This window comes from Pseudorca crassidens, chromosome 17, assembly GCF_039906515.1.
Source record: "Pseudorca crassidens isolate mPseCra1 chromosome 17, mPseCra1.hap1, whole genome shotgun sequence".
Classification (NCBI taxonomy): Eukaryota; Metazoa; Chordata; class Mammalia; order Artiodactyla; family Delphinidae; genus Pseudorca; species Pseudorca crassidens.
The window spans coordinates 73,812,362-73,835,503 of NC_090312.1; the positions used below are offsets into that span (position 1 = coordinate 73,812,362).

The 23,142-nt window shown below is 38.5% G+C and overlaps 1 protein-coding gene and 1 long non-coding RNA gene across 3 annotated transcripts in view; one reads left to right on the forward strand and one right to left on the reverse strand.

Moving 5' to 3' along the window:
• Positions 1-23,142, forward strand: part of LOC137209850 (uncharacterized) — a 132,480-nt gene that overhangs the window by 22,243 nt on the left and 87,095 nt on the right. The gene's annotated exons all lie outside the window — the stretch shown is intronic.
• The window catches only part of DNAJC5B (DnaJ heat shock protein family (Hsp40) member C5 beta), a 49,040-nt gene continuing 26,881 nt past the window's right edge, over positions 984-23,142 (reverse strand). Inside the window, exons 2-4 of the mRNA XM_067711262.1 lie at positions 19,363-19,576; positions 15,866-16,037; positions 984-2,290 (exon numbers count right to left, since the gene is read on the reverse strand). Coding sequence (XP_067567363.1) covers positions 2,196-2,290; positions 15,866-16,037; positions 19,363-19,576 — 481 coding nt within the window. The 3' untranslated portion in view covers positions 984-2,195. The remainder of the gene's footprint in view (positions 2,291-15,865; positions 16,038-19,362; positions 19,577-23,142) is intronic.

Here is a 23,142-nt window from a genome sequence, read left to right on the forward strand (position 1 = left end):
CCTTTCTTTCCTCGATGCTTCTTCACTAAGATGCTTGTGGACTCAGAATAATAGCAGGTGATTCCAGGTGGCAACTCCACAAGATGCTTACGTGGCCCCTCCTCAGATGGAGAGTGGATCCTTTTTTCTATGTAGCTAACGGGCATTCTGTAGAATTCATTCCCTCACTCAGAGACATCCATGTGCATGCATTTGCCACAACCGTGGTAACTAGAAACTAGCCCTACGTGGGAAACATTGGCCAGAATGCCTCCAGGAATTCCACCATCTGATTCTGATTCTAATTCCTGCCCTATTCTCACCGCGACCACTCTTGTACCAGCTCTCTGGGAAAGCTGGGAGTGGAAGTAAAAAATTCCGCGTCAGAAAGAAAACAGAGGTCTGAGAGAGAAAGAGAAGATGAGCTTCGTGACTTGTAAGTTCCTGTTCAAAAACAGGACTGATGTTTTGGTTAGAGGCCTCAGGAAGGAAATGTAGTGGCTCAAATTATCCCCAGGTGGGGCTGTTTATCTCATTGTTCCCTTCAAATGGAAAGTAGCACTCAATTGTTGAGTAGAGTTCTGAGCACTTACTGGTCACTGGCACTGTTAGTATTGGGTATTTTCATGGGTCTTGTTGGATGAGAGAGTTTATATACATAAAGAGTCACATTACATTTGTCTATGTGTATCAACACATACAAACTCATGTGAAACCATCTTATACTTGTTAAATACTTGACTTTTCAGAGTTCTTTCACTTCAACTATTTCACCTGATCTTGGCAGCAATTAGGAATATGAACAGAGAAGATATGAAAACAGAGTCAGAGAGATTAGCCATATTATTCTCATCTCACTTGGTCACAGGGCTAGTTTGTGAGCACTTAGATTAGAACCAGTTTCTTAATTTTCAAACCAGGGCTCTTTCTACTTAATTATGTCGATTTAAAAAAAGAATTCCAGTAACTCAAGAGTTAGAGCAGAGTTTTAGTTATGTCAGAACTATCAGCTATAACACCAATTCCCACTTACAATGTATATTTAACTTTAATTAACGGTAATTTGGTGGTGAGGCAGAATAAGAAACAAAGAAAAAAAGGAAACGGCATTTCATGCAGTGTTACATAAAAACATAACAAGATCTTGAAAAATGCAATATTACATAAAGAACTAAGGAAGACCTGGAAAAAAACAAACACTTGCTGCTTACTATTTTAGAAATAGCATATGGTTTCTTCCACGTGATGAATATAAGGTTCAAACAAGTAAATGCAGAGATGACCTCTGAGCATAAATGTTCAACGTGCACAGAGCAGAGCATTTTCTGGTCAGTGTTATTAATCCCACTGAAGATGGGGTGAGTGATATGCCGTTAAATTTAAATTTAGGCTGTAGAATTTAGAACTCTGTCCTTTACCTCATGTGTTTCTTTTTCTTAGTCTGGCTAATCTAAGCCTGTTGGACAAAAATTATTTTAACTTAAAATTGTTAAACACATTGTTTGGGGCTGGTTTGGGCCCAGAATTACTTTCTGGATCATTTATAACATTTAACCAGGCTGAAATTTTGTTTTTGTTTTTATGCCAATCTACAAGTACACACAAAACTTCTTCCTTCCTGGTTTTGTCAGTTTTCAGTAAGTGACAATTTGTAATCTTTCAAAAATATACTTTAAAATAATACGATTTGTCTTTACCTAATAATTTCTTCTTGCCTTTGAAATATTTCTGTAGCCATATTGAATATGACAGGAAAAATCTCCACACACACAAAATATTCCTCCTAAATTCTCATGTATGTTTTGCTGTTGATATTTAAAGGCAGATATGAATACTACATTTAGTTAAATAGATGAAAAGTGGCTTTGGTTTTGAAATACTACTTTAGTCTATAAGGAACGAGGTCTGGCTCACATAAAGGGCAGGCTCATAAGCCTGTCCAATGCCACTGTCTTACCTCATACAAGGAGCATAAAACAACTCTTCAGGCCTTTATTCATTAAAATGGAATGTGTGTTTCCATTAGGAGTTCTACTCAAAGAGTGAATCTGCATACTGAGAAAATTATGTAGCAATCATCTTTCCTTAACCTAAAAGTAAAATACAAATGTGGAAAAGTTCACAGCATTTCATGTCCCCTACCATCCCCCATCAAGACCACCTGGAGACATGACTGAACCAAGAGGAGGTACTGTGGACCCTCAATGGGCTCAATATTAAGAGTCTGTACAATAACTTCGAGGTCCTTCTCTGATTAGCTGTGTTTTCTCATTTGCGTTTGTAGGCTGGAGGACAACTGGAAAGTCCATATCTAAAAATAAACAAAGAAAACCAGTAAACACCCTCTTATGTAACATTTCATTTAATGGGGCAAGTGGTAGATATTTTTGCTGAAATGATGATTAGCAAATCATTTCAATTCCTAAGATACTAAGGTCCTACCCTTTAAAGGACTTCAAAAGGGAGGATACACTCACTGTCTTTATTCTTCATTTAAGTTCTATTAGTTACAGAATTATAAAACCAAAGCACTAAGCCCAGATTTCACTTTGAGGCAATTTCTAAAACTGATAAACTTGAGCTTTAGTTTTCACCATTTTGTGGGGATGAGGACAGGGCTGCCATCCATGTCATATAGATTGCAGTGTGTATCTATATGAAAAATACCTCTAGAATCGTGCAGTGGACAATTGCATACATGGCTCTGGTTGGGAGAGAGGCCAAGACCCAGAGTTTGCTTGGGTGAAGAGTCTAATAGGAAGGTCTCCACATAAAGCTAGTACCCCAAATGGTTATGTGCTATCTAAATCACCATAGCCTTAAATCTGCAAGGAATTTTGCTAGTCTTGAGTTTTGACGAGGAAGTGAAGACCTCCCTTAAAAATGTCTGTTAGCAAGCTAATGAGCACACAATGTGGCAGGTCAAATTTACAATACCTGTGTGTTCTAAGAAACCTCAGGCTGATAATTTAGTTTAAAATGGTCCAGTGCAAAAGCACAGAGCAGAAGTGAATGGCCCCAACCTTCAACCCAGCCCTCAAAGAATCCCCCACAAACTGCAAGAAACATAAACTCATAGTAAAAAACAGAGAGATGGGAGAGATAGGGAGAAATAGAGAGAGAGGGAGACAGATGGCGGGAGGGGGAACATTACACATAGGAACAATGCACACTGAGTGAGAGCCAGTAGAAACAACAGAAAGCCAGTCAGACCCAGAAAGACTTCAAATCCTGCACTTACCAGACACAGAATAAGAAAGAATTAGATTTGTTTTTCAAGTGATCAAATGGATTTTGAAATTAATAATAATAAAAAATCTCTTTTAGACATTAACACATCTGAAATTTTTAAAACTTGATGAATGGGGTTTAACAGCTAAAGGGAGAATTAATGGAATAGAAGACAGATTTGAGGAGGTTAATCAGAATGTGGCACAGGGAAACAAAGATATAAAATAGGAAAGAGGCTAAAGGACATGAAGAATAGAGTGATATTCTGACTTATATTTAATAAGACTTTCGTAAAGAAATGAAAAGAAAAGAAGAGTAGAGGTAATATTTGATGATTTAATGGCTGAGAATTTCCTGGAATTGATACAAGACACCAATCCACAGATTCAAGAACCAACTAGGATAAATTAAAGAGAAATTCATATTTAAACATCTTAGTGATATTGAAGAACACTAAGGATAACGGTTCTTAAAGCAATCTCACTTTCCAATAGCAGATATGGAAGCCAGAAAACTATGAAATTATGTTTACAATATACTATAAGAAAATATCAACCTAAATTTGTTGATAAACCCTCTTATTGCTACATTTATTTTTTTAAGCATGATTTACAGGTATTTTCAGACAATAAAAACAGAAGTTGTGCCACCAGCAGATGTAATTTAAAAGTTATAATTCAGACAGAAAGAAGTGTTATCACATGGAAAAATTTGTGGTGTATATAGAAATGATTAGTAGATATATAAGTAAACTAAACAATTATTTATTATATAAAGCAATAATAATTTATGAGACTTAAAATTGAGATAAAATTATGACAATGGTATGTAAATCAGAAAGGAGATGATCAGAATTAAAGAGTTATAAAGTTCTTGTATTGTTCAGGAGAGGATAAAGGTAAGAATTAACTTTCAACTTTGGTAACTTAAGTATGCTTGATAACTTTTTAAGGCAGCCCTAAAAAAATAGAACAGAGAATATAATTTCCAAACTGGAGGAGAGAAAGAAATGGAATGTGAAAAAAAAATTCTATCAGTACAGAAGAAGGAAAAAAAGGAAAGAAAGTAGAAACAAAAAATATGCCAACTTAAAGTGATAATTATAATAATAAAATATTAACAGAAAGCATGTATACAGTACTTATTATGTGTCTAGCACTGTTCTCAGTGCTTTATGTATCTTAACTCAATAATAGCACTACAAGGTAGGGTAATTATGATAGCTATTTTACAGATAAGCTGAGGGACAGAATGTTTTAAGTAACTAGCCTGCATTACACAGGTAGTAAGGAATAGAGCTAGTATTAAAACCTGGGCAGTATTTCTCAGAATCTGTTTTCTTAAAGGCTGTGCTATACTGTCTCTCAAAAAGAGTAAGTTCATAGAAAAAAACATATATCATTAGTTATAAAAAATACAAACGGACTCTATTTAAAAGAAAAAACATGGCCAGACTGAATAAATCCCCCCAGCAATATGCTGTTTTCAAAGGACACATCAAAAAACATAAGGACAAAAAAACATAGAGAATAAAAGGATGGAAACATATTTACTGTACAAACACTAAGGAAAAGAAAGCTAATATAACTGTATTTTAAAAACAAAGTATGAGACAAAAAGCATTGCTAGAGCTAGAGGGTAACTACATAATAATAAAATATTCAATTAACCAAGTAGCCATAAAAATTCTAAACTTATATATGCTAATAACATAGCTTCAAAATATAGGAAGCAAAAATTGACAGAACTTTATAGAGAAATAGAAAAATTCATCAGCACAGTGGAAGAATTGAATGCTTCTCTCAGTAACTGACGGATAAAGCAAGCAAAAAATCTTTAAGGTTATAAAGGATTTGAAAAGTGTAATGTTGTGAACTGAATCGTGTCCCTGCCCCCCACCCCATTCATATGTTGAAGTTCTAATCCCCAGTCTGTCAGAATGTGACCATATTTGGAGAGGAGGTCTTTAAAGAGGTAATTATGTTAAAATGAGGTCCTCAGAGTGGGCCTTAGTCCAGTATGACTTGTGTACTTAGGACACAGTCATACATAGAGGGAAGGCCTTGTGAAGACACAAGATGAAAATGACCATCTACATGCCAAGAAGAGCGGCCTTAAGGAAACCAGTCCTGTGACACCTTGATCTTAGGTTTCTAACCTCCAGAATTGCCAGAGAATAAATTTGTTTTTCACATCACCCAGTCTGTGGTACTTTGTTACAGCAGCCCTAGCAAACTAATACATACAACAAATTAGCTTTATTTAATAGTCATACATGGAACAGTGAACCTAACAAATGCAAAATGTACTGTTTTGAAGCAATGTGGAACATATGTAAAATCATTTAAGTTCTAGGCTATAAGCAAGCCTCAAGACATTTCAAAATATTGTTTCATGCTGTCCACATTTTCTGATAATACTGCAGTTCAGTTAGACACAAACAATAATAAAGAATGAGAAAAGACCCCACAGGTTTACAAATTAAGACACATATAGACCTAACTTATAGATTAAAGAAAAAATCATAATGGAAATAAGAAAATGTTTCAAACTTAGATTATAAGAACATATGTGTACGTGTGTGTATGTAAAGCCAAACTGGTACTTACAGAAAAATTTATAGCCTTAATAGCTTGATATCAGAAAAGAAGATGGACTGAAAATTAAGAAGTATAAAAATTAAGTTAGAAAATTAACAACAATAAATTAAGAGAAATAATAAAAAATAGAAATTAAGTAGAGAGAATATACAGGAGAATCAATAAAACTGACAACATTTATTTGAGAAGAATAAAATTTTCAAATATCTGGTGAGAATGGCTAAAAAAGGAAAGCAGAAATAACCAATATAAGGAATGAAAAATGGGACAAAAATGCAGATACTATAGATGTGTAAAAGGTAACAAGAGGAAATTTTGAAGAACTAATTGTTTTAATAAAGAAGAAGGGAAACCTAAATGGCCTATAAAATATATTGAATCCATAATTTAAAATTTGTATAAAAACACATTAGCCCAGAAAGGTCTACACAGTCCTGTAGAAAGAAATAAATCCAGTAATACACAAACTTTTCAAGAGTTAAAGAGGAACACTGCTAATTTATTTTATGAGGCATAATCTTGGTATAGAACCCATAAGGAAAGTTTGAGGTGGGAAAATGATAGGCCAGTCTCACCCATTAACATAGATGCAAACATCTAAAACAAAATATTAGCAAACACATTTCATAAAAAAATAAAATAGTTAATGCATTATGACTGCTTTGGGTTTATCTCAGGAATTCAAGATTGTTTTAACGTTGGGCAACAATTCATATAGTTATTCACGTGAACAATTTAAAGGAGAAAAATCATTACCATCTCAATTGGTGAAGAAAAAAGTATTCTAACAAAATAGTAATAGAAGACAACTTTCTTAACCTGATCAAAAGCCTACAGCAAACTTCACAATCATTATGCAATCTTGAAAGCATCTTCTCTTCAACATTTTACTGGCAGTCTCAACAAACACAGAAAGGCAAGGAAAAGGCTAAAAAAATGATAAGGGAAAGGAAGGAAGAATCAAAACTATCACTATTCACAAATGTTATAGATAGGTATGTAGAAACCCTAAAGAATTTACAGATAAATAATTAGAAATAGAGAGTTTAGCTAGTTTCTTGGATTCGAAATCAATGTTAAAAAAAAGTACATTCCTATATACTAAGAAACAAGTCAACAACTAATCTATGATAATTTATTTATAATTGTATGAAAGTGGATAAAGTATTATGAATAAATGCAACCAAAGATATAAAAGAGATATCTTTATTGAAAGGCAACGAAGAAAACCTAAATAAATGGAGAGGTATACCATGTCACATATTAGAGGACTCTCATTCTTTAAAGATGTCAATTCTTCCTAATTTATCCACAGTCACTGCAATTCTAATCAAGATCCCAAATATTTTGCTTAAAGAAGTTTTGGTACAGGACTTAACAAAGCTTATTCTAAAATTTATATAGAAAAGCAAAAGGCCAAGGATACGTGAGAGTGTCCTGAAGAACAAATTAGGAAGAGTTGCCTGAACAGTGTTATGAATTATTATAAATGGGCCTGGTGTTGCATATAGATAGACAAAATGACCAACGGACCAGAACAGAAAGCCCAGAAACTGTTCCATATATCTATTAAAACTTAATGTATGTCAAAACCAAGACTAGAAATCAGTGTGCTGGGACAATTTGTTTTCTATATGGAAAAAAATGAAGTTGGAACGCTACATCATACCACTTGCAGAAATCAATTCCTGGTTATTAAACACGTAAACATGAGTAGCAAAACTATAAAACTTTGAGAAGACCATATAGGAGAACACCTTTATATCCTTGGGATAGGGAAAGATTTCTTAATCAAAACACAGAAATCACTAAGCATAAAGGCAAATATTGACATTTTGACTACATTAAAATCAAGAACTTTGGCTTATCGAAAGACACCGTAAAGAGTGAAACACCAGGCCACAAATTGGGAAAATACATTTTAAACAAACATGATCAACAGAGTCAATACCCACGCCCCAAAAAAGAGTCAGTAAGAAAAAAGCAAATGATATATTAAAAACCTACAAAAGACTTGAATAGGCATTTCAAAGAAAGAGAAACCCAAACAACCAGTAAGATTCTGAAAGGATTCAAGGAGAAGAAAATTAAAATCACAAAGGTATACCATTTCCCATCTACCAGACTGGCACACATTTATAGTCTAGTGAGGGCAAGGATGTGAAGCAGTAGGAACTCTCATTAGCTAATGGAAATTAGTGCAGCAACTTTGTAGAACAACTTGGTGTTATCTAATAACTTGTAGATATGCACATCTTTTGACTAAGGTATTCCACTCCTGTGTATATATTGGGTTGGTCAAAAAGTTCATTCAGTTAATGAATACGTTGTTCAATAAAGTTCTTGGTGAAAATGAAAAATGTCTCTTTTATTTTTACTTAAAGCTGAACAAACTTTTTGGCCAACCCAGTACCTGGAAAACTCTACTCATGAACCAGGAGACATTCATAACAAGAATATTTGTAATAGCCCTGTTTGTAATGGCAGAAAAGTGGATTTGGATACCCAAATATCCACTAGCAGTAGAATGGATAAATAAATTTTCTGGGATATTCTCATAGAAGAATATTATACAACAGTGAAAATGAATGAAAGACAATCACAGTACGAATGAAGTTCAGAAATATGATGTTGAGTGAAAAAAAAAGAAGTTGAAGGATAACTGTTGAGTATGAGTTCATTGATTTAAAGTTCAGAAATGTAAAACCAAGCAATAAACTTGATTAGGAACATAAATATATATAGTTGTAATACTAAAAAGAATAATAAGAAAATGATTACATTATGATAGCCAAGAAGTGGGTGGAAACAACCTAAGTGTTCATTGATGGATGAGTGGATAAAGAAAATGTGGTGTATATATACAATGGACTAGTTTTCAGCCATAAAAAAAACAGGGAAATCCTGCTATTTGTGACAACATGGATGGATTTTGAGTGCATTATGCTAAATGAAGTAAGTCAAGTAGAGAAAGACAAATACTGTATGATCTCACTTATACATGAATCTAAAAAAACAAAAACAACCCAAACTCGTAGAAAAAGAGATCAGATTTGTGGTTACCAGAGGCAGAGAGTGAGGAGACAAGGAATTGCATAAATGTGGTTAAAAGGTACAAACTTCCAGTTCTAAGACAAATAAATACTGGGGTTGTAATATACAATATGATGACTACAGTTAACACTGCTCTGTGGCATATTTGAAAGTTGCTAACAGAGTAGATCCTAAAACTTCTCATCACAAGGAAAAGAACATTTTTTTCTTTTTTTGTGTGTCTATATGAGATGATAGATATTAACTAAACTTACTGTGGTGATCATTTCACAATATATGTAAGGCGCGTCATTATGCTGCACACTTTAGACTTATACAGTGCTGTATGTCAATTAAATATCTCAATAAAACAGAAATTTAAAAAAGGAAAATGATTACAGATGATTTAGGGTAACAGTTACCTCTAAATAGGGAGCAACAAGCAAAGAACCTAAAGGTGATGGCACATAATGTTCATTTGTATGTTTCTGATAAGTAAAAACAATAAGGGATAAAGTAGTTAAGTGAATTACCCCCAGAATCTCTACTGGTAACTAATAGAGTCGGGGCTTGAAATGGGACTGACTTCAAAGCCCTTTTCTGTCTTAGCCACTAATAGTGTACTGCTCTCAAGGTAGCTGCATAAAAGACTGATAATCAACTTTCCCATTTCCCCACACTTTGTGAATACTGATGCTTTGTGGTATCCTCTACTCCCTGCCATGGGTGAATTTTCAGGAAACAAAGAACCTTCTCCTTCTCTGAAGAAAGGGTGTTTAGTTTCTTTCTGTAGTCAAATCCCCTCTCTCCTCTACTACAGATATTTTTTAATTGAAGTGAGATTCACATAACATAAAAGTAACCATTTAAAGTGAAAAATTTGGGGCTTCCCTGGTGGCGCGGTGGTTAAGAATCCCCCTGCCAATGCAGGCGACACGGGTTCGAGCCCTGGTCCGGGAAAATCCCACATGCCACGGAGCAAATAAGCCCGCGCGCCACAACTACTGAGCCTGCGCACCACAACTACCGAGCCCACATGCCACAGCTACTGAAGCTGGCTCACGTAGAGCTTGTGCTCCGCAACAAGAGAAGCCACCGCAATAAGAAGCCCACACACCACAACAAAGAGTAGCCCCCACTCGCCATACTAGAGAAAGCCTGCGTGCAGCAACGAAGACCCAACACAGCCAAAAATAAATAAAATTAAATTTAAATAAATAAAGTGAACAATTTAGTACATTCACAGTGTACTAAATATATAATTCACTGCCTCTATCTAGTTGCAGAACATTTCTCCAAAAGGAGACCCATTAGGCAGTTGTTCCCTGTTCCTCTTTTCCCCCCAGGCCCTGGCAACCACCAGTATGCTTTCTGCCTCTATGAATGTACCTAATCTAGATATTTCATGTAAATGGAATCATACAGTGTTTGTCCTTTTGTGTCTGGCTTCTTTCACTTAGCATAATGTTTCCAGGTTCATCCGCCGTGTTGTATGTATCAGTACTTCATTCCTTTTTATGGCTGAATAATATTTCACCTCTACCTTTTTGCGTTTTCTTCCTCAGAACCTCCTGGGTTTCTCTCAACTCCCTTTCCCCTCATCCTAGTTAAAATCCTACTGCTTTTGCTCTTATCTAACCAACTGTCCAGGATTCCAGCTGCTTTCCATCTATCACATTTCACTTTGATGGTCTGAGCCCTTGACTGGGTATATCCCAGTTTGGGGTTATTTGCAAATATGCTCTCTGCATAACTTCCTCTTCATTCAGTTCCTTGATCAAACTGTTCACTTGAACAGCCTAATGTGCCTATCCCTGCCTTGCCTGGCATCGAGAGCTCCATTCACCATTATCCACAGGATGCTGGGAGGTGCTGTGCCAGGTGCTGTGCTGGTGTCAAGATCCCTCCCTTCTAGGGTTCTCCTTCCCCATAATCTCCCACCCCTAACTCCTCATTCTTTACGTTTTCAGCTTTAAATGTCACCTCCTCTGGGAAGCTGTCCTCACTTGCATCCGGGTCAGGCCCGCCTAGTGTTCACTGTCACAGCCCCTGTGCTTCTCCTTTGGCAGACTTATCATACCTGTAAGTTAGCTAGCTCATTATGTGACTATTTGTTGAGTACTTGTCTTCCCATCTCCTCTGCGATACTGTAAGGTCCAAGACAGCAGGGACCGCGTCTTTCTTTTCTCTAGCCCCTAGCGTAGTGTCGGGCAAATATTAAGTGCTCAATAAATGTTTTCTGTGAAAAGACTGTCTAGTAAATTTGCTCACTGAACCTTAGCAGGCAAAACCTGAAGAAACCTTGGGTCCCCTTGGAGCAGCTTCCGGGGCAGCGTTCTGAGCTGACTCCCTTGTCCTGCTGTCCCGGCCCAGGGCCTTGATGGTGCTTACTTGTCATTTTCATATAAAGAAGCAGCAAAGGGCTTTGGACTAGTTGCAAGAATTATTTTCCATGAATTATTTTTAGAAATCAGTTCCTTTTGACTGGGGGGAAGGGGATAGGAAGGAGATTGAGTGGGATTGGTGAAATGAGGAAGGATGAATTTAATCTCTTCCTTGGTGCCCTTTTCCTGGGCAATAAAGTGTGATGAATGCTGAACAGCAAATGTAATAAATGTCTCAATATCTTGGCTGGGAGCTAGTCTAATTAGAAGCCATATGGCCTCTTCAGCTCAGTGGCTGTGAATTTATTTGGGTTTCATCCAGGTGAGTAGCAAGAACAGTTAAGCAGTCAACAGATTTTCCTGTGCCCTGAATCTCACAGTTTTAGATCCAAGGTCAACCCACTAGAAAATCTTCTCCCTTAAACACTCTATTTCCTCTCCTTCAAAAAAGTGAGGAAATCATGACTCTGCAAGAAAATTTTTGAGTTTAACTGGGAGTTTTCAGTCCACTGCTTGCAGCTTGGAAAAAAATTGAACTTATCTCTTGTATTTTTGGTTTGCTTTGCCAGGGTATTTAGAGATAACAGGTTTCCATTTATGCTCATTTCTATACCTTCTTCCTTCCTTTTCTTTTTTCTTCATTTTTCTCTTTCTTTTCCTTCCTTCCTTCCTTCCTTCCGTCCTTCCTTTCCCTCCCTCCCTCCCTCCCTCCCTTCCCTCCTTCCTTCCTTCCTTTCCCTCCCTCCCTCCCTCCCTCCTTCCTTCCGTCCTTCCTTTCCCTCCCTCCCTCCCTTCCTTCCCTCCCTCCCTCCCTCCCTCCTTCCTTCCTTCCTTCCTTCCTCTCTCTCTCTCTCTCTCTCTCTCTCTCTCTCTTTCTCTCTCTCTCTCTCTCTCTCTCTCTCTCACACACACACACACACACACACACACACACAGGGTCCCAGGGAATGGTGTTCTATCTCAAGATGTTCTGTAAAGCCCTCTTGACTGGTAGAATTCCTACTGCATTGTGGCCTTTATCTAACAGAGCAGTATAAGGTCTAAATGAGCTTGTTTTAAATATAACACTCAAAATTTCACAAAGTGGAACTTCTAATTTGTGAACATTTGAAAGGAAGGGAAATAACCTGGTATCCGTCACCTTTATCTTTCAAGCTTCAAATTTTCCAAGACAAAAAAGGGGATATGGACAACCCCCAAGACACTGTCTCTCTTCTATTTGCTCCTAATTGATTCATAAGAATAATAGAATTCCCCTGTGTTCCTAGAATGCCACTGGGATTATATTTTTATTCTGAGAAAGAGATGGGAATCAATTTACAAGTTCTAAAATTACCAGGGAATATTGAAGATGCCACTGTTTTGAACTTCCCTCCTTTATTTCTTAAGGGTAGAAGTTAGATTACATTCTTTCACATACTTGAAAGAGACACAATAACCCAAGCAAATCTCTCCTCTCTACTAGCAAATCCCACCCTGTACCACTACTCTTGAACAGAAACTGTGTTTCTGTGGCTTGCAGCAACTCTGTGTATAATTATTGCTAGCCATACTGGCATAACAATGGCTTTAGAGATAACTCCTATAGCTCACTATCCCAATTTAATTGCTTAGGGGACATGAAAATCCATGCCAGACATGGTGTCACACATTATGAATGTGTCCAGTGGGCTCTGATCCTGGAAGTATTGGGTGATGGAGGGGCAACAGGGTTTGAGATGTGTAGTCAGAATTGGTCTGTGGAAAAATTTCTTCCAAATTTACATCTGATATATGAAATAAACTAGATAGGAGTTTTCTTAAATCTGATAACAATCCCTAAAAAGTTAGACAACATTATCAATAATGGTTGTAAGACTGAAACTTTTCTGATCTACCAATAATAAACAACAAATTTTGAAGAAACATGCTAGAGGAAGGACAGTAATTTTCCTATTCTCCCTAAGGAAGTGATATTAATGAAATTATTATTAAGTGAAGAGGCAATCAAAGAATACGCACCCAGAAAGCACAGGGGGAAAGTATCATAAAGGTGTGTCAGGCAGTTAATTAGACTGTTGCTGTTTTTCAAATTTTATGGTATTTAAGACATTTATCAGTTTTTAAGCTTTGCAATTTTTTTGTAATTTCTTTTTTTCATTATAAATAAGTATTCACTTTCAGATCTAATTTTGTATTTGTAATTTGATATTCTTTATCCCTAAAAGGACTGTCCAAATTGTGTAAGTTTCTGGCCCTTGAAAACCTTGATTAACTCTGCATAGGAGCTTTTAAATATTTAGGAATAGGATAGAGTTTTTCCTTTTGGTTAAGACTAACAGTAACACAGTCGAATGGGTTCGTGACTTACTAAGTCTGGAATCTGACCTCTGCAATGGAATTGGTAGCTCTGGGGTGTCAGAACTGAGAACAGTGAACGGCATGTAGATTTATCACCAACAACTCTGCAGGAAGGAAATCTGGGTGGAATTTGGCACTGAGTATGAATTTCTGTTCCAGAAAAGAAATCTTCTGCAAAGAAGGTCTGCTGAAATGCCCTGGTGGAGCCTTTATCTAATTTAAAAAGGAAAGACTTTGAGGCTTTTCAGAAAAGTGTGGAACACTGGATTTGAGGTATCTAGGTTCAGTTCACCTAGACTTGGTTTCCGCACTATAAAGGAAAAGTTAAGATAAGCTTGACACAGTGGATGCCGATGACAGTACTCTCCTATCTAACTGCCCCTTCCTATCCTCTGTCAGTGACTGGACTGGGTTGATGGATATTATGGGAGATCCTATGAACAATGGGCCCAGCGCCCCCTGACATGACCTAATAACAGTTTATCTCCCTCAAAAGAGCAGATGAGATGAATGCACTGGGCTCATCGTTCTCGCTTTTTTTTTTGCTGTACGCGGGCCTCTCACTGCTGCGGCCTCTCCCGTTGCGGAGCACAGGCTCCGGATGCACAGGCTCAGCGGCCGTGGCTCACGGGCCCAGCTGCTCCACGGCATGTGGGGTCTTCCTGGACTGGGGCACGAACCCGTGTCCCCTTCATTGGCAGGCGGACTCTGAACCACTGCGCCACCAGGGAAGCCCCCGGGCTCATCATTCTTAAGCAATTTATGCCGAAGTCACTGACTCTTCCCTGAAGAAGAGTTTATACGTGTGTATCTCTGTTTAACCCATTTACGAGTAATACAGCTTGCTTGCTGTTTTTGGTGTGTATGCCCTGTTAGAAGATTTGTCATCTTATATCCCAAATGAAGCAAAAGAAAGTTGTAATTGTATTTCACGATGGGCCTACAATTTGGCTCCAGGGGCAGTAATACAAAATGGTGAGAACAAACCCCCTGTTTGCCAGACTGGCCACCCAGTGGTCCCCCTGGGAAGGAATCACAGCTTGCAGGAAAATCCCTTCTGTCCTCTCTGATCTCCCAATCCTAAAATGGTCTGAGACTAAGTACAGTTCACATGATTGAAGACTCCTTTCTTTAAGCTGGACTCGGGGTGGGTAATAACTGGGTATTACTTAGCATCACATTTGATAGGGAATTTGAAAGTATCTGGAAGCCTTTAAACAGTCTCTCCTCTGTCTGATGTCCTGGAATTTCTGCTTCATTGTGATCAAAGGAATCAGAGTATAGTACACAGAAGTGCACCATGCCTGATTCCCGCAGTTCTGACAGCAGCGGGTCACAGTCTGAATTGTTTATTTGGCTGTCCAGGCTTCTTTGTGACTTAGCGATAAAGTCTATTACCCAGAATAATGATGCATTCTGCAGGAGAAAATGACAGTAGGATTATGGCTGCAAGACAGAAGGGATGATGGCAGGTTTGACTCCAGTTTGTTTAAACAAAGGCATTTCCCAGAGAATATGAAGTATTCCTGATGATGTGAATTCTGTGAGATTGTTGTCTTTCTTTACATTTTTTCGTTATCATTGCTGGGTCTAGTGAACTTGAAGAATCGAGTGATCTATCACGGCCATGCATACACATTGACAGGCACGTGCAGGTGGTTTAACAAAGCAAACAGTCCCGTTTATATCAGACAGTATTCTTGAGGCTGGTTTGAGGCTAGCTCTGAATGTGTGGTTTTGGAAGGAAGCTGCGTTTCTGGGGAAGAAAGACTACCCTCCCCCAGTTTTACCCAGAACTCATCATCAAGTAATCAAAAGGAAGAAAAGTCAAGGGTTGTTGACTTCTTCTGATGTCCATTCCCTTCTATCTGAATAGAGATCCTAAAGTAACAGGCTGACATGCTTCTCCTGGGAGAAATTTCTGCCTTGGTTCTCCTACCTCCTACCCCTGGGCACTCCCACCCAAACCTCCCTGAACCCACAGTTCACTCTTTTGTAATGAGACTGTGAATTGTGCTAGCTTTGCCTTGTGATCATAAACTCAGATGTGAGTTCATCCGATTTTACATATTTCATGACTTCTTTCTGACAGTGTTAGGTTCTGCTTTTCTCTGTGGCTGGTAAAGGTAACTGTCCTTTCACCCTCTCCAAAAGAGGCACCAAAGGTAAAAGTCTACGGCACTCCCCCCATTTGGTCGTTGTATCTCTCTCCCTTTAGTGATCGCCATCGCTGTGGGGCCTGGTGCTTGGCCAGGCCTATGAAGAGACACCCCCTACTCTGTTCTCATCTTGCTGTACCTTTTTCTATGTCAGTCTTGATCTGCTCCTCAAGATCCTCTGGGGACACATAGAAGTCCTCTTCTGGCATCGATGACTTAGGGCGGCAGCGTCCACAGCAGCAGTTGCAACAGCAGCAGAGACAGCAGCAGAAATAGCAGCCCGTCAAGAGGCCAATGATGACAAACAAAGTCTAGGGGAACCAGAGGCAAAGCAAAACAGGGGTGAGGGGTAGTGGGGTGTAGGAGACCCCAGAAATCAAGTGTGGACCCATGTACCTCCAGAGACCTGAAGGCATCACAGTTCACCCCAGAGACCACATATTCACCCTCATCCTTATTCCATGGAGGACTATCTTTTTAGTTTCCTTGGAAACAAATGCCTCACAGAGTTTCGCCTAACAAGTTAAGCCAGGAACAAGTGACTTGCAGCCAAATAATGAAGTATGACATTTTCTTCTTTATTCTTAAGCCATGGTGATCACTATTAAGAGCAGAGCAAACAAACAAACCAACACATAACCTCTACAGGTCACATGGGCTAACCAAGGGCACTGAGTCTTTCTCACCAAGAAGAGCTAGGGATAGCCAGTCCTGACACCACCGCATTCCTCTCAGTCACCACGTCCTGCAGTCTCTCTCCTCACCATCTCTGCCCCCTCCCCATTGCCTCTCTCTTGATTGGTAGGGCTTTAGAATGGATCCCCTTATCTCTGCTCTGGACACTTCAGTAGCCTCCTAACTGACCTACCTGCTTCCCCTCTTGCCTCTAGCCCACTCTGCACATTGCTGCTGGAGGTTTCTGACATGTTCTCTTGAACCCATGCAGCGACTCTCCTGCCTCTTAGAAAAGGCTGGAGCTCCTTATTAATGGTCATCTGGCCTCTTCCAGTGCCTTCCCTGCACCAGCATGGCCCTGTTCCTGCCATCCTTGCAGAGCTTTGCTCTCCCTATGGAACCATCTGCCTAGACACCCACTGTCCCATTCCTTAGTCATCTAGAAAATACCCACTCCGTGTTTAAGATTATCTCAGAGATCCTCTGTCTGACATCTTTCCTGATTCCCATGTCCTCCAGAACAATTACTCCCTCCTTTGTGCCCCAACTGCATGCCATACAAATGTCCACCATAGTCTTATTTTGTTGACACTTTAAGACAGTGATGAGTTTATAATTCTGTCTCAGACTGTGAACTTCTTCAAGGCTAAACTATATGTTAGTTGTCTTTCAATCCCTCCTCTACCTAAGGATTTAGTACCTGGAGTGTGGTAGACAGGAAATGCCTACTGAATTAATGAAGGTATTAATTGATTAGTAGATAAACAAATGATTTGTTCCTCCTAGTGAACAGCACCAGGATTTCCCCACGAGCATATAAAAGGTTTCCTCACTAAGTTTGCCATAGCTAAAGATTAAAAGATTAAACTCTCCCAATCCAATTTGAAGTGAAAACAATCCCATGTTTGTTAACTGTGCAAAATACATTTATGATTTTATTAAAAGTATGTTATTTGAAATAGAAAGTGATTTTATACACCCTCACACCTATAATCTTTTTGCTATGGATTCTCTACATCTTCAGAGTCATACATTTCTTAAATTACTCTGAAAAGTATAAAAACACTTCCTCCTCACCAACTGCCTCTAAGACCCTCCTGTGCAGTGTTCCTGAGCCAGTGCCCCAACAAGCACCCCCTTTTTTTAACCTACTTTTGACCTTTTTTGCTTTCACTATTCCATTCCCATATTTTTTCTCCTCTCTGAAAATTTCCTTTGATACATGTATTGTTTTGTTCTTTAGTTATTCCAACTAGATTATTTGCCTGTTGCAGAAATAACCTTGCCTTATCCTTGCAGTGCTTAGTGCAGTACAAGGCATAAGTAGGTGTCCATTGTTTTTAAAATATTTTCAAATTGGTACACTGATTCATACATGTCATGCATACTTAATACATGATCACTGTGTGCCAGGCCACTCTAAAGGGCACTGGGCCGTTAGGCTTTGGCACAAGCAGAAGGGGAAGGTAGATTTCTTTGTAGCCTTATTTTTAAAGAGCCACATCAGGAATTATTTTATGTATATCTCTTACACTACTGAACAGCTTCTGCTTGTCTATATGAATTTTGATCAATTTTGTCAACTTCCTGGGCAAGGAAATCTATTCTCCTTTTTATGCAGGTAGGCCCCAATATGCAGTCAGGTGCTAGTGTGTAAATTATCTAGTACTCCAGATGTACCTTCCCATGGAAATAGTGTCATACCTGGGGGTTAGTTTCCCACAGAAGCCTGTATTTTACATAAACATTCAAACTATCATCATAAATGACATTGACAATATGTACACTCTCATTCTAAGTTCCACATCCTCTAGGCAGAAACTTGTCTCCCTCCCAAGTCTTGAGTGATAAAAAAAGGTTTCAGTGGGATTCCCAGTTATCCCCAAGAAAAGGAATTCTGAGGACTGCAGAAGGCAAATGAGGCTTTAGGCTGCAGACTCTCTCTCCCCATGCCTATGAACAAAAACATATTCTCTCTTGTCCTGCGTATATAAAACTATTCAGTTTAGCAAGATTTATTTTAGCGGAAGAAAGTGGCAGAGTACTACTGAACATGACATCTGCCTCTGGAGATCTGCTGTTTCTTTATTAATTACAACTCATATGAATGCGAGTTCATCTGATTTCACAAAATGTGTGAACTGTGGACTTACTACATGTATGTGAACTGTCCAAAAAAGATGCAGATGATTTACATGTATGTGAACTGTCCAAAAAAGATGCAGATGATTTATATGTAAGTATACTTTTATCAGAAGATAAGGATATTAATACTCATAAACAAATATAAAACTATCACCAAGCATGCATATACTAGGGATTCTTAGGAAATCCCACAAAATTTACTGTCAAAAGTCAATTCCGGTCGCACTAAGTCCTTAAAAATCTTGCCTTTTTCTTGACTAGATATCCTTTTTCTCTCTCTCTCTTCCTCTCTCTCACCAACTCAGTGTGCTGCCCTATTTAATTCTTACCTTTTTCCCCTCATTTCCTTCTCTACTACTTCCCAGCAGGCTCCATGTGAACCTATGACCTAATTACCATGTATTCTCTGCAGTACTGTGTTTGCTGATGTAGCCTATGCTATAGATAGGAAAGTACATGGCTAAATTTGTCCCATAATAATTTTTAAACAGTTGTCACACTAATAAATTATTTTAGGTTTTCAGCAATGAGCCAGTTCTTAATTTGTCATTATGGGGGTAGGGAGGGCAGTCAGAATTAACCTGAAGCTTCAAATTCAAATCTAATTAATGTCTAGAAGTATTTTAAGCCATGCTGTATTTTATAATTACTTGGTGAGCTAAAGCAAAAACGATCCTTAAATAACAGCTCCTTTTATCTGTAAGAGTTTAGTAATATAGCAAGGTTAGACTTTCTTTGAGATGGAGTCTAAAAGAGTGAATAATATCATGATCTTCTAAGAAATTGTTTTCAAGAGAAACAAAGAATCCAATTCACCTTTGCCCACCAGCTTGACAGCATGAAGTAGGTATTAACATTTTCCTCTCCAAATTGCTCGGCCACATAGAGTCCCAGTGATCCGTACTTGTCGTATATGTTTCTCTTTGACGTGTCAGTTAGTATTGTGTGGGCGTTGTTGATTTCTTTAAACCTCTCAGCAGCACCTGCGTCATCTGGATTCTTGTCTGGATGGTGTTTCAAGGCCAATTTTCTTTTAAAATTAAAAAAAAAAAGTGAGGGAAAGTGTTACTTGACAGGTGTTACAATGACATTTTAGAAGGGCATTATTCATTTGTACATCTTTTATACGTGTAAATACCATGAAATGTTACATTTCATAATAATGTTGATTCAACTAAGCAAGTTTCCATTAAATGTTGCCTCGTGTTTCTAATGTGCAGGCACCATAGTATTGTTTCTCCCCTCACATCCTCAAAGGAATTCTCAATAGCTGCATAGCTGTTGAGTCTTAGACATTTTGCCATTGGCAAATATGTGAAGTTTATTTTTACCTGGAAGCTCATCAGTAGCCCACCTCAACATGCACAGGCTTTTAAGAGTTCCAGCAATAGGACCAGTTTATACCACAATTTCATCTAGAACTGGAAGACTTTTCCAGAATTAACAAAACTTCACACCACATATTCTAAAAGTTAAAACTCAACTGTCAAAAAAAAAATCTCTGATTTATACACCCTTGAATAAATATTATGACCCTTTCACAATTTTTTTTACAAATCCTAACTCCCTTTTGTTTTTATGGACAAATACCATGACTTACCTTGTATTCAAATGTGTATTTGACCTCTTTTCAAATAGGTCTTCCCATTTCAAATAATCTGTAGAAATTTACTTGTGAGTACAAGGCCCTCTCTCCTCTGTGGATCATAAAGCAATTCCATAAGGCTATGAGTGTGTGTTGTGTTGCATTGTGTGTGTATTGGGGGCAGAGGGGTGATTTGTGAGTGTTCTTTATTCTTCAGTTATAATCAAGTATTAAAAATGTAAAATGGGGCTTCCCTGGTGGCGCAGTGGTTGAGAGTCCGCCTGCCGATGCAGGGGACATGGGTTCGTGCCCCGGTCCGGGAAGATCCCGCATGCCGCGGAGCGGCTGGGCCCGTGAGCCATGGCTGCTGAGCCTGCGCGTCCGGAGCCTGTGCTCCGCAACGGGAGCGGCCACAACAGTGAGAGGCCTGCGTACCGCAAAAACAAACAAACAAAAAAAACTTTTATAATGTTTACTACATGCCAGGACTATTGTAAGCCTGTTATAAATATTAATTCATTAATCTTCACTGCAGCTCTATGAGACTGGTATTATAATAATCCCATTTTACAGTTAGGAAATTTAGCCACTGAGAGGTTAAGTAATTTGTCCAACATCATACAGCTAATAATTAGAACCAGGCTTTGAACACAGGCAATCTGACCCTGAGCATTATGCTGCCTCCTACATATTTTTGAATTAGAAAAGTAAGACATTGCAAGGACTTTGGCTTTTGGTCTAGGTGATGTGGGAAGCTCCTGGAGTGTTTTGAGAAGAAAAGTGGTATGATCTGATTTTAGTTTAGAAGGATCACTCAGTCTTGGAGAGGACAAAGGCAAAAGCAGGAGACTCTTTTAGGGGAAGTTCATGGTGGTTTGGACCAGTGTGGTAGTGGATGATTAGTTGGAAGTGGTTGGATTCTGGTACACTTTGAGGGCTAGCTGATGGATTGGTTGTGGGATGTGAAAGAAAAAGAGGAATGAGGGGTGGCACCGAAGTTTTGGCTTGAGCAACTGGAATTTTGGAGTTACTATTTAAAGAGTTGGCGAGAGATTTTTTTTTGGTAGTAGGAAATGATTTGCTAGGATTCACAGTTCTATTTTGAACACCTGTGAGATGCATATGAGACTTACAAGTGTGACGGAGGTAGAGAGATATATGAGCCTGAGTTCAAATGAGAGTTACTCTGGGAGATGTACATTTGGGAGTTCTCAGCAGGTAGATGGTATTTAGAGCCATGGAACTGGAAAAGATTCCCAAGTGAGTTAGATCCAACATAAGTCCAAGGGCTGAGCTTTGGGAAGGAAGAACTACAGAGGAGATGAAGAAAGAAAGACCAGTGATGCAGAAGGAAAAATCCGGAGAATATGGGGTGATGGGATCCAAGTGAACAAAGTATTTCAAGGAAGAGGGTGGTCACCTGTGTCAAGTACTATTGACAGGTCATGTACAATGACAACTAAGAAGTGATCACTGGGTTTAGTGTTACAGAAATCTTTGGTGACCTTGACACGCGCACACACATACACACATAACACGTCTACACATGCATATATGCACATACACACACAGACAATTGTATATATGTCTTTATATAGAGAAAATAAAGCATAACAATAAGTAGAAATAGAAAAATGAAAGGTTATAACCATGCTTAACTGTGATTATAGCTGAGATTATAGGTGATTCTTTGTTTATTCTTGTTATAAAAAAAATATACATACTACTTGTGCAGTTTCCTTCCCTAAGTATTTTTAAGCTCCAGTTAAAAATTTTATGCTCCTTTAATAACTGAAAGTTTAGAGTTTGTTCCCTTAAATGACCCACTACCAAATTAGAGGGGGGGAGGAAGGAAGAAAGAAGTCCTCAAACTTTAATAATACAACAGTCATTATCAGAAAGTCTCAAGTGGATTCTTTAAGCACATTAATTTTAATGGCTCAATATTCCTGGAATTCTCACTCTGTGCCCTGGAATACAATTGCAGCATTTTCCCCTACCAGTTCCAGAGATCATGTCCAGGCCAACCAAATGCAGAGGCTCTTACTTCTGCCCTGAAAGAAAAAAATCCCTGGAAAATGCCTCTTTACATATATTTCTTTATTTCTAGGGTTCAGTTGTAGACCGATGCACACACTACCCAAGACTTATCCGGAGAAACGTGTCATTTTAAGCTGCTTGGATCTTTGTCAGCTTTCAAGGGCAGACGCACTCAACTATTTATCACATTCCTCTAACAATGGAGCTGGCAAATTCAGAGGGCTGGAGCATCTCCATTTGTAACAAATCCAATTCCTGGTAATCAGCAGCGCTCTGACTCCTCATGGCAGATGCTCTTGGCCCTGAGGAATCCTCAGGAAATGTGGCTAGCAGAGGCAGCTGCCAAAGTTACACAATTGCTCAAGGAGGTAGTTGATCGATGACTCACCCCCTTGGTGGTGTCTGTACGGCAGGAAAACATGTATGGAATTTAGGGTGAAAGGAGAGTTGCTTGGAGTACATTTAAATATAACATTGCCTATTCACTTTAAAGATCTTCCTTATAATTTCTCATTTTATACTTGAAAGTGATGCAATGTTCAACCAGAACACGAGCCTTTAATTCCAAATCTCTCTATACTCTTAGTCACTGTTAATCTGGTATGGCTACAACTAATATTAGAAATAGCATCAATACCTGTAATTTCCACTTCAAAATCCAATAACAGCCTGCAACTGAGTGGCAGATAGGATCAACGTGGATTTATAGTTGTAACTACCAAAGGCTCCTAAGATCTACCTATTTTGAGGCAGTGGAATAATTCTAAGAATTGTAATGCCCAATTCTCTTTCTCACACCATCTAACACTCAGGTGAGATCTACCTACTATTCTCTACCAGTCTGTGAATCACCTAAGACCCAGTTCTGACCATGTTGCCCCAGCTCAAGACCAAATCTATCTCCATGGGGTTGGAATGTCAGAGGAGACCTTCTTGTTTGGAAGGGCTGGCCCTGAACCTCAGGGAACTAA